The sequence below is a fragment of the Bombina bombina genome, chromosome 2 (genome assembly GCF_027579735.1).
Source record: "Bombina bombina isolate aBomBom1 chromosome 2, aBomBom1.pri, whole genome shotgun sequence".
Lineage (NCBI taxonomy): Eukaryota > Metazoa > Chordata > Amphibia > Anura > Bombinatoridae > Bombina > Bombina bombina.
Window position 1 is genome coordinate 3,998,879 of NC_069500.1, and position 11,676 is coordinate 4,010,554.

The 11,676-nt window shown below is 39.6% G+C and overlaps 1 protein-coding gene across 1 annotated transcript in view; it reads left to right on the forward strand.

The window, feature by feature from the left end:
* The window catches only part of LOC128648353 (caspase recruitment domain-containing protein 8), a gene marked incomplete at its 3' end in the record, with an annotated part of 368,408 nt that overhangs the window by 293,408 nt on the left and 63,324 nt on the right, over window positions 1-11,676 (forward strand). Inside the window, 2 exon segments of the mRNA XM_053700953.1 lie at window positions 819-1,081; window positions 1,159-1,284. Coding sequence (XP_053556928.1) covers window positions 819-1,081; window positions 1,159-1,284 — 389 coding nt within the window.

Consider the following 11,676-nt stretch of genomic DNA (forward strand, 5'->3'; position numbering starts at 1 on the left):
ACACGTCACACCCAGACCCACACACGTCACACCCAGACCCACACACGTCATACCCAGGCCCACACACGTCACACCCAGGCCTACACACGTTATACCCAGACCCACACACATCCCACCCAAGCCTACACACATCACACCCAGACCCACACACATCACACCCAGACCCACACACATCACACCCAGACCCACACACGTCACACCCAGACCCACACACGTCACACCCAGACCCACACACGTCACACCCAGGCCCACACACATCATACCCAGGCCCACACACGTCACACCCACACATTGCACACGTCACACCCAGACCCACACACACGCATTACACACACACTCTACACATCACACACACAGAATTACACACACACACATTACACACACAAACATTACACAAACATCACACACATAACACACACATTACACATCACACATTACACATCACACATTACACACACACACACATCACACCCAGGCCCACACACATCATACCCAGGCCCACATACGTCACACACATCACACCCAGGCCCACACACATGACACCCACACACTGCACACGTCACACCCAGACCCACACACCCACACACACACATTACACACACACTCTACACACACTCTACACATCACACACACAGAATTACACACACACATTACACACACAAACATTACACAAACATCACACACATAACACATCACACATTACACACACACAACACACAAACATCACACACCACACACACACATGAGACAAAGACTTACTTATTGAAGGTTTTCTCTGGGTATTTTGATCCATTACTATTTGTTTTTCATCTTTACAGCCGGAAATATAGATTCTTCAGAATTTAAAATTTGTCATATCAAGGATGACAATATGATCCTAGAAACGCCAACAAGTGTTGATTCCTTCCATGTGGCACTGAAATACCCCAGCTTCTCTCTGATGGGCGTCATCCTGAAATTTGTCAGAAATGTGAGCGAGATGTTTCACATTAAGATCCCCACCCATGCGTGCGTGTTTTTATATCGCAGGTCCAAAACCTTCCATCTGTACATAATGCCCAGGGACCCGTCTATAAAGCAGGTATCTAATACGCAGGTCAAAATAAAAAGATAATAACAAGCACACCGCCAATAACACATAATCTTGTTATTGCATAGGCTGTGCATGCAAAAGAGCAGATGAACGGCTTCCAGTGGATTGACAAACCGCCACAGACCAAAACCGTGTACACCCAACTCAAGTACATAGTGGAACCACCCCCAGAAGGAAAGGTGAAGCCAGAGGTAAGTCTCTCTGAAATTATGAAGTTATATAAAAAGAAAACAAGTGACCCCTGCCCAGCACACCCTATAAAGTTTACAAAAAGTAGTGGGGGCCCATTCTCCATCCATTGCCAACACTCCGCAATCTCACACTATTATTCCAGAAACAAATCCATAAATCCTTTACAATAAAATGATGCGCTATCATAGCTTGGTGGGACCCTGTATCACAATGTGTTACAATCTTCAATCACAGATAAATGATGTCTCTGGGTGTCTCACTATTGGGCATATACTGCTATGGAAAGGAGACGCAGATATTACAAAAAGCACACAATGAAAGTGTAAGTGCACTGGACGTGCAAAAATACACTTATGGCTAGATTACAAGTGGCGCTTTTTCTTTCATGTAATTGGCAAGAGTCCATGAGCTAGTGACATATGGGATATACAATCCTACCAGGAGGGGCAAAGTTTCCCAAACCTCAAAATGCCTATAAATACACCCCTCACCACACCCACAATTCAGTTTTTACAAACTTTGCCTCCTATGGAGGTGGTGAAGTAAGTTTGTGCTAAGATTTCTACGTTGATATGCGCTTCTCAGCATTGTTGAAGCCCGATTCCTCTCAGAGTACAGCGAATGTCAGAGGGACGTGAAGGGAGTATCACTTATTGAATACGATGATTTCCCTAACGGGGGTCTATTTCATAGGTTCTCGGTTATCGGTCGTAGAGATTCATCTCCTACCTCCCTTTTCAGATCGACGATATACTCTCAATTTACCATTACCTCTACTGATAACTGTTTTAGTACTGGTTTGGCTATCTGCTATATGTGGATGGGTGTCTTTCGGTAAGTATGTTTTTTATTACTTAAGACACCTCAGCTATGGTTTGGCACTTTATGCATTTATATAAAGTTCTAAATATATGTATTGTACTTATATTTGCCATGAGTCAGGTTCATGTATTTCCTTCTGCAGACTGTCAGTTTCATATTTGGGGAAAATAAACATTTTTAAGAAATTTTTTTCTTACCTGGGGTTTAGTCTTTTTTTCAATTGACTACTTTTTTGCAAATTGCGGGCGGTATTAGGCCCGCGGGTGTGCCAAATGCTAGACTTTATTGCATCATTCTTGGCGCGAGAATTTTTTTGGCGTGAAAAATATGTCTATGACGCAACTTCGTCATTTCCCGCGTCATAGTTGACGCCGAAGCCTTACACACGGTTGCGTCATTAGTGACGCGAGTGTGTCATTTCCGGTTATTATTCGCACCAAAAAAGTTGTCAGTTACGTTGTGCATCATACTTGGCGCCAAACTTTTTCATTGTTTTAATACCCCATTGCTGTTTGCCTCTTGCCTTTTTCTATGTCAGTGGGCTATGCTATTTGCATTTTTTTCCCATTCCTGAAACTGTCATATAAGGAAATAGATAATTTTGCTTTATATGTTGTTTTTTCTCTTACATTATGCAAGATGTCCCAATCTGATCCTGTCTCAGAAGTTTCTGCTGGAACATTGCTGCCTGACATCGGTTCTACCAAAGCTAAGTGCATTTGTTGTAAGATTGTAGAAATTATTCCACCGAATGTCATTTGTATTAGTTGTCATGATAAACTTTTACATGCAGATAGTGTTTCCATCAGTAATAGTACATTGCCAGTTGCAGTTCCTTCAACTTCTAATGTACATGATATACCTGTAAATTTTAAAGAATTTGTTTCTGATTCTATTCTGAAGGCTTTGTCTGCATTTCCACCTTCTAATAAACGTAAAAGGTCTTTTTAAAACTTCTCATTTAGTTGATGAAGTTTCAAATGACCAACAACATAATAATTCATCCTCTTCTGATGAGGATCTATCTGATTCAGAAGATCCTTCCTCAGACATTGACACTGACAAATCTACTTATTTATTTAAAAAAGAGTATATGCGTTCTTTATTAAAAGAAGTGTTAATTACTTTGGATATTGAGGTAACCAGTCCTATTGACGTTCAGTCTAATAAATGTTTAAATGCTGTTTTTAAACCTCCTGTGGTTTCTCCAGGGGTTTTTCCTATCCCTGATGCTAATTCTGATATGATTTCTAGGGAATGGAATAAGTCAGGTACTTCTTTTATTCCTTCTTCAAGGTTTAAAAAATTGTATCCTTTACCAGCAAATTCTATAAAGTTTTGGGAAAAAATCCCCAAAGTTGATGGGGCTATTTCTACTCTTGCTAAACGTACCACTATTCCTATGGAAGATAGTACTTTCTTTAAAGGGACACTCAGGTTTTATTAAATTTTCATTATTCAGATACAGCATGTAATTTTAAACAACTTTCCAATTTACTTCCATTAAAAATAATGTGCACAGTCTTTTATATTTACACTTTTTTTGAGTCACCAGCTCCTACTGAGCATGTGCAAGAACTCAGACTATACGTATATGCATTTGTGATTGGCCGATTGCTATCACATGGTACAGGGGGAGTGGAAATATACATAACTTTGAAATGTGTTAGAAAAGAATCTACAATTTATTTGAAATTCAGAGTAAATGCTATTGTATTGTCTTGTTATCTTGCATTTGTTGATTATGCAAATCTGCTGTGTTTACTGGTCCTTTAAGGATCCTTTAGATAGGAAGCTTGAATCTTATCTAAGGAAAGCCTATTTATATTCAGGTCATCTTCTCAGACCTGCAATTTCGTTGGCTGATGTTGCGGCTGCATCAACTTTCTGGTTGGAGAATTTAGTGCAACAAGAATTGGATTCTGACATATCTAGCATTACTCGCTTACTGCAATATGCTAATCATTTTATTTGTGATGCCATTTTTAATATTATCAAAATTGATGTTAGATCCATGTCTTTAGCTATTTTAGCTAGAAGAGCTTTGTGGCTTAAATCTTGGAATGCTGATATGACATCTAAATCTAGATTACTATCTATTTCTTTCCAAGGTAATAATTTATTTGGTTCTCAGTTGGATTCTATTATTTCAACTGTTACTGGGGGAAAGGGAGTTTTCTTTCATGTAATTAGCAAGAGTCCATGAGCTAGTGACGTATGGGATATACATTCCTACCAGGAGGGGCAAAGTTTCCCAAACCTCAAAATGCCTATAAATACACCCCTCACCACACCCACAAATCAGTTTTACAAACTTTGCCTCCTATGGAGGTGGTGAAGTAAGTTTGTGCTAGATTCTACGTTGATATGCGCTCCGCAGCAGGTTGGAGCCCGGTTTTCCTCTCAGCGTGCAGTGAATGTCAGAGGGATGTGAAGAGAGTATTGCCTATTTGAAAACCATGGTCTTCCTGTACGGGATCTATTTCATAGGTTCTCTGTTATCGGTCGTAGAGATTCATCTCTTACCTCCCTTTTCAGATTGACGATATACTCTTATATATACCATTACCTCTACTGATTCTCGTTTCAGTACTGGTTTGGCTTTCTACTACATGTAGATGAGTGTCCTGGGGTAAGTAAGTTTTATTTTCTGTGACACTCTAAGCTATGGTTGGGCACTTTTATATAAAGTTCTAAATATATGTGTTCAAACATTTATTTGCCTTGATTCAGGATGTTCAACGTTCCTTATTTCAGACAGTCAGTTTCATATTTGGGGTAATGCATATGAATAAATCAATTTTTTTCTTACCTTAAAATTTGACTTTTTCCCTGTGGGCTGTTAGGCTCGCGGGGGCTGAAAATGCTTCATTTTATTGCGTCATTCTTGGCGCTGACTTTTTTTCTTGGTTTCCGGCGTCATACGTGTCGCCGGAAGTTGCGTCATTTTTGACGTTTTTTTGCACCAAAAGTGTCGGCGTTCCGGATGTGGCGTCATTTTTGGCGCCAAAAGCATTTAGGCGCCAAATAATGTGGGCGTCTTTTTTGGCGCTAAAAAATTTGGGCGTCACTATTGTCTCCACATTATTTTAGTCTCTTTGTTTATTGCTTCAGGTTGCTAGAAGCTTGTTCACTGGCATTTTTTCCCATTCCTGAAACTGTCATTTAAGGAATTTGATCAATTTTGCTTTATATGTTGTTTTTTCTATTACATATTGCAAGATGTCCCAGATTGACCCTGAGTCAGAAGATACTTCTGGAAAATCGCTGCCTGATGCTGGATCTACCAAAGTTAAGTGTATTTGCTGTAAACTTGTGGTATCTGTTCCTCCAGCTGTTGTTTGTAATGAATGTCATGACAAACTTGTTAATGCAGATAATATTTCCTTTAGTAATGTTACATTACCTGTTGTTGTTCCATCAACATCTAATACTCAGAGTGTTCCTGTTAACATAAGAGATTTTGTTTCTAAATCCATTAAGAAGGCTATGTCTGTTATTCCTCCTTCTAGTAAACGTAAAAGGTCTTTTAAAACTTCTCATTTTTCAGATCAATTTTTAAATGAACATCATCATTCTGATTCTGATAATGATTCCTCTGGTTCAGAGGATTCTGTTTCAGAGGTTGATGCTGATAAATCTTCATATTTATTCAAAATGGAATTTATTCGTTCTTTACTTAAAGAAGTCTTAATTGCATTAGAAATAGAGGATTCTGGTCCTCTTGATACTAAATCTAAACGTTTAAATAAGGTTTTTAAATCTCCTGTAGTTATTCCAGAAGTTTTTCCTGTCCCTGATGCTATTTCTGAAGTAATCTCCAGGGAATGGAATAATTTGGGTAATTCATTTACTCCTTCTAAACGTTTTAAGCAATTATATCCTGTGCCATCTGACAGATTAGAGTTTTGGGACAAAATCCCTAAGGTTGATGGGGCTATCTCTACTCTTGCTAAACGTACTACTATTCCTACGGCAGATAGTACTTCCTTTAAGAATCCTTTAGATAGGAAAATTGAATCCTTTCTAAGAAAAGCTTACTTATGTTCAGGTAATCTTCTTAGACCTGCTATATCTTTAGCGGATGTTGCTGCAGCTTCAACTTTTTGGTTGGAAGCTTTAGCGCAACAAGTAACAGATCATAATTCTCATAGCATTGTTAATCTTCTTCATAAAAGTCTGTAGAAGCAGAAAAAAGAGAGGCGCCTTATGGGACAGTATCGTAGTACAGTGGTAAGGGCAGGAGACAGCACACACAACGAGTCAGGATACTCACAAAAATGATGGCATAAACGTATGCCTCACTAGACAGGACGGGACCTTAGTCGCCCGCCAGACGGACCAATGGAAAGATAGATCCGGAACTCCAGGGTCCAATCCACAGCTACAGGAGGTAGAATCGTCAGAGGAACGAGTATCCTGTGATAGGACCAATTGCTGTTACCAATCAAAAAACGGTATACAAAAGAGCGGGGATATCGTAAAAGCTAATTTATTAAAATCACTGTTAAAACATATAGTTTATATTTCATATAAACTATATGTTTTAACAGTGATTTTAATAAATTAGCTTTTACGATATCCCCGCTCTTTTGTATACCGTTTTTTGGTTGGTCCGGTTACCCGCCACTCATACTAAGAGCTAACAGCAATTGGTCCTATCACGGGCTACTCGTTCCTCTGACGATTCTACCTCCTGTAGCTGCGGATTGGACCCTGGAGTTCCGGATCTATCTTTCCATTGGTCCGTCTGGCGGGCGACTAAGGTCCCGTCCTGTCTAGTGAGGCATACGTTTATGCCATCATTTTTGTGAGTATCCTGACTCGTTGTGTGTGCTGTCTCCTGCCCTTACCACTGTACTACGATACTGTCCCATAAGGCGCCTCTCTTTTTTCTGCTTCTACAGACTTTTACAACTATTCCTCTCCAAGAGTGCTGCCGTATCATATTGGTTGCTGGCTGTTCCAGGAACTTCGCTTTCCCTGAGATTGTTATTTAAGCTGGGTCTTGTTCATCAGCTGTGCGCACCTCCATAGGATTCATCCTTCATTATCTTCATTAATCTTCTTCAACATGCTAATAACTTTATTTGTGATGCCATCTTTGATATCATTAGGGTTGATGTCAGGTATATGTCTCTAGCCATTTATAATAAATAAATAAATTATTTGGTTCACAGTTGGATTCTATTATCTCAACTGTTACTGGAGGGAAAGGAACTTTTTTACCACAGGATAAAAAATCTAAAGGTAAATTTAGGTCTAATAATCGTTTTCGTTCCTTTCGTCACAATAAGGAACAAAAGCCTGATCCTTCACCCACAGGAGCGGTATCAGTCTGGAAACCATCTCCAGTCTGGAATTAATCCAAGCCTTTTAGAAAACCAAAGCCAGCTCCAAAGTCAACATGAAGGTGCGGCCCTCATTCCAGCCCAGCTGGTAGGGGGCAGATTACGATTTTTCAAAGAAATTTGGATCAATTCAATTCACAATCTTTGGATTCAGAACATTGTTTCAGAAGGGTACAGAATTGGCTTCAAGATAAGGCCTCCTGCAAAAAGATTTTTTCTTTCCTGTGTCCCAGTAAATCCAGCGAAGGCTCAAGCATTTCTGAAATGTGTTTCAGATCTAGAGTTGGCTGGAGTAATTATGCCAGTTCCAGTTCTGGAACAGGGACTGGGGTTTTATTCAAATCTCTTCATTGTACCAAAGAAGGAGAATTCCTTCAGACCAGTTCTGGATTTAAAAATATTGAATCGTTATGTAAGGATACCAACATTCAAAATGGTAACTATAAGGACTATCCTGCCTTTTGTTCAGCAAGGGCATTATATGTCCACAATAGATTTACAGGATGCATATCTGCATATTCCGATTCATCCAGATCACTTTCAGTTTCTGAGATTCTCTTTCCTAGATAAGAATTAACAGTTTGTGGCTCTGCCGTTTGGCCTAGCAACAGCTCCAAGGATTTTTACAAAGGTTCTCGGTGCCCTTCTGTCTGTAATCAAAGAACAGGGTATTGTGGTATTTCCTTATTTGGACGATATCTTGGTACTTGCTCAGTCTTCACATTTAGCAGAATCTCATACGAATCGACTTGTATTGTTTCTTCAAGATCATGGTTGGAGGATCAATTTACCGAAAAGTTCATTGATTCCTCAGACAAGGGTAACCTTTTTAGGTTTCCAGATAGATTCAGTGTCCATGACTCTGTCACTAACGAACAAGAGACGTATAAAATTGATTTCAGCTTGTCGAAACCTTCAGTCTCAATCATTCCCTTCGGTAGCCTTATGCATGGAAATTCTAGGTCTTATGACTGCTGCATCGGATGCGATCCCCTTTGCTCGTTTTCACATGCGACCTCTTCAGCTCTGTATGCTGAACCAGTGGTGCAGGGATTACACAAAGATATCTCAATTGATATCTTTAAAACCGATTGTACGACACTCTCTGACGTGGTGGACAGATCACCATTGTTTAGTTCAGGGGGCTTCTTTTGTTCTTCTGACCTGGACTGTGATTTCAACAGATGCAAGTCTGACAGGTTGGGGAGCTGTTTGGGGGTCTCTGACAGCACAAGGGGTTTGGGAATCTCAGGAGGTGAGATTGCCAATCAATATTTTGGAACTCCGTGCAATTTTCAGAGCTCTTCAGTCATGGCCTCTTCTAAAGAGAGAATCGTTCATTTGTTTTCAGACAGACAATGTCACAACTGTGGCATATATCAATCATCAAGGAGGGACTCACAGCCCTCTGGCTATGAAAGAAGTATCTCGAATACTGGTATGGGCGGAATCCAGCTCCTGTCTAATTTCTGCGGTTCATATCCCAGGTATAGACAATTGGGAAGCGAATTATCTCAGTCGCCAAACGTTACATCCGGGCGAATGGTCTCTTCACCCAGAGGTATTTCTTCAGATTGTTCAAATGTGGGGGCTTCCAGAAATAGATCTGATGGCTTCTCATCTAAACAAAAAACTTCCCAGGTATCTGTCCAGATCCAGGGATCCTCAGGCGGAAGCAGTGGATGCATTGTCACTTCCTTGGAAGTATCATCCTGCCTATATCTTTCCGCCTCTAGTTCTTCTTCCAAGAGTAATCTCCAAGATTCTGAAGGAATGCTCGTTTGTTCTGCTGGTGGCTCCAGCATGGCCTCACAGGTTTTGGTATGCGGATCTTGTCCGGATGGCCTCTTGCCAACCGTGGACTCTTCCGTTAAGACCAGACCTTCTGTCACAAGGTCCTTTTTTCCATCAGGATCTCAAATCCTTAAATTTGAAGGTATGGAGATTGAACGCTTGATTCTTAGTCAAAGAGGTTTCTCTGACTCTGTGATTAATACTATGTTACAGGCTCGTAAATCTGTATCTAGGAAGATATATTATCGAGTCTGGAAGACTTACATTTCTTGGTGTCTTTCTCATCATTTTTCCTGGCATTCTTTTAGAATTCCGAGAATTTTACAGTTTCTTCAGGATAGTTTGGATAAAGGTTTGTCTGCAAGTTCCTTGAAAGGACAAATCTCTGCTCTTTCTGTTCTTTTTCACAGAAAGATTGCTAATCTTCCTGATATTCATTGTTTTGTACAAGCTTTGGTTCGTATAAAACCTGATATTAAGTCAATTTCTCCTCCTTGGAGTTTGAATTTGGTTCTGGGGGCTCTTCAAGCTCCTCCGTTTGAACCTATGCATTCACTGGACATTAAATTACTTTCTTGGAAAGTTTTGTTTCTTTTGGCCATCTCTTCTGCTAGAAGAGTTTCTGAATTATCTGCTCTTTCTTGTGAGTCTCCTTTTCTGATTTTTCACCAGGATAAGGCGGTGTTGCGAACTTCTTTTAAATTTTTTCCTAAGGTTGTGAATTCTAACAACATTAGTAGAGAAATTGTGGTTCCTTCATTGTGTCCTAATCCTAAGAATTCTAAGGAGAGATCATTGCATTCTTTGGATGTAGTTAGAGCTTTGAAATATTATGTTGAAGCTACTAAGAATTTCCGAAAGACTTCTAGTCTATTTGTTATCTTTTCCGGTTCTAGGAAAGGTTAGAAGGCCTCTGCCATTTCTTTGGCATCTTGGTGAAATCTTTAATTCATCATGCTTATGTCGAGTCGGGTAAAACTCCGCCTCAAAGGATTACAGCTCATTCTACTAGGTCAGTTTCTACTTCCTGGGCGTTTAGGAATGAAGCTTCGGTTGATCAGATTTGCAAAGCAGCAACTTGGTCTTCTTTGCATACTTTTACTAAATTCTACCATTTTGATGTGTTTTCTTCTTCTGAAGCAGTTTTTGGTAGAAAAGTACTTCAGGCAGCTGTTTCAGTTTGATTCTTCTGCTTATAATTTCAGTTTTTTTCATTATAAGATTTAAACTTTATTTTGGGTGTGGATTATTTTCAGCGGAATTGGCTGTCTTTATTTTATCCCTCCCTCTCTAGTGACTTTTGCGTGGAAGATCCACATCTTGGGTAGTCATTATCCCATATGTCACTAGCTCATGGACTCTTGCTAATTACATGAAAGAAAACATAATTTATGTAAGAACTTACCTGATAAATTCATTTCTTTCATATTAGCAAGAGTCCATGAGGCCCACCCTTTTTTGTGGTGGTTATGATTTTTTTGTATAAAGCACAATTATTCCAATTCCTTATTTTTTTTTTTTTATGCTTTCGCACTTTGTCTTATCACCCCACTTCTTGGCTATGCGTTAAACTGATTTGTGGGTGTGGTGAGGGGTGTATTTATAGGCATTTTGAGGTTTGGGAAACTTTGCCCCTCCTGGTAGGAATGTATATCCCATACGTCACTAGCTCATGGACTCTTGCTAATATGAAAGAAATTAATTTATCAAGTAAGTTCTTACATAAATTATGTGTTTCTGCCTCAGGATAAAAAACCTAAGGGCAAATCTAAGGCTTCTAACCGTTTTAGTTCCTTTCGTCAAAATAAGGAACAAAAACCCAATCCTTCCCCCAAGGAATCTGTTTCCAATTAGAAGCCTTCCTCAAATTGGAATAAATCCAAGCCATTTAAGAAACCAAAGTCAGACCCTTAGTCCGCATGAAGGTGCGGCCCTCATTCAAGCTCAGCTGGTAGGGGGCAGATTAAGGTTTTTCAAGGATATTTGGATAAATTCTGTCCAAAATCAATGGATTCAGAGCATTGTCTCTCAAGGGTATCGAATAGGATTCAGAGTAAGACCTCCTGTGAGAAGATTTTTTTCTCTCACATATCCCAGCAAATCCAGTAAAAGCTCAGGCTTTCCTGAAGTGTGTTTCAGACCTGGAGTCTTCAGGAGTAATCATGCCAGTTCCATTTCAGGAACAAGGTTTGGGGTTTTATTCAAATCTATTCATTGTCCCAAAGATGGAAACATTATTCAGACCAGTTCTGGATCGTTATGTAAGAGTACCAACTTTCAAGATGGTGACTATAAGGACTATTCTGCCTTTTGTCCAGCGAGGACATTATATGTCTACAATAGACTTACAGGATGCTTACCTTCATATTCTGATTCATCCAGAACATTATCAGTTCCTGAGATTCTCTTTTCTAGACAAGCATT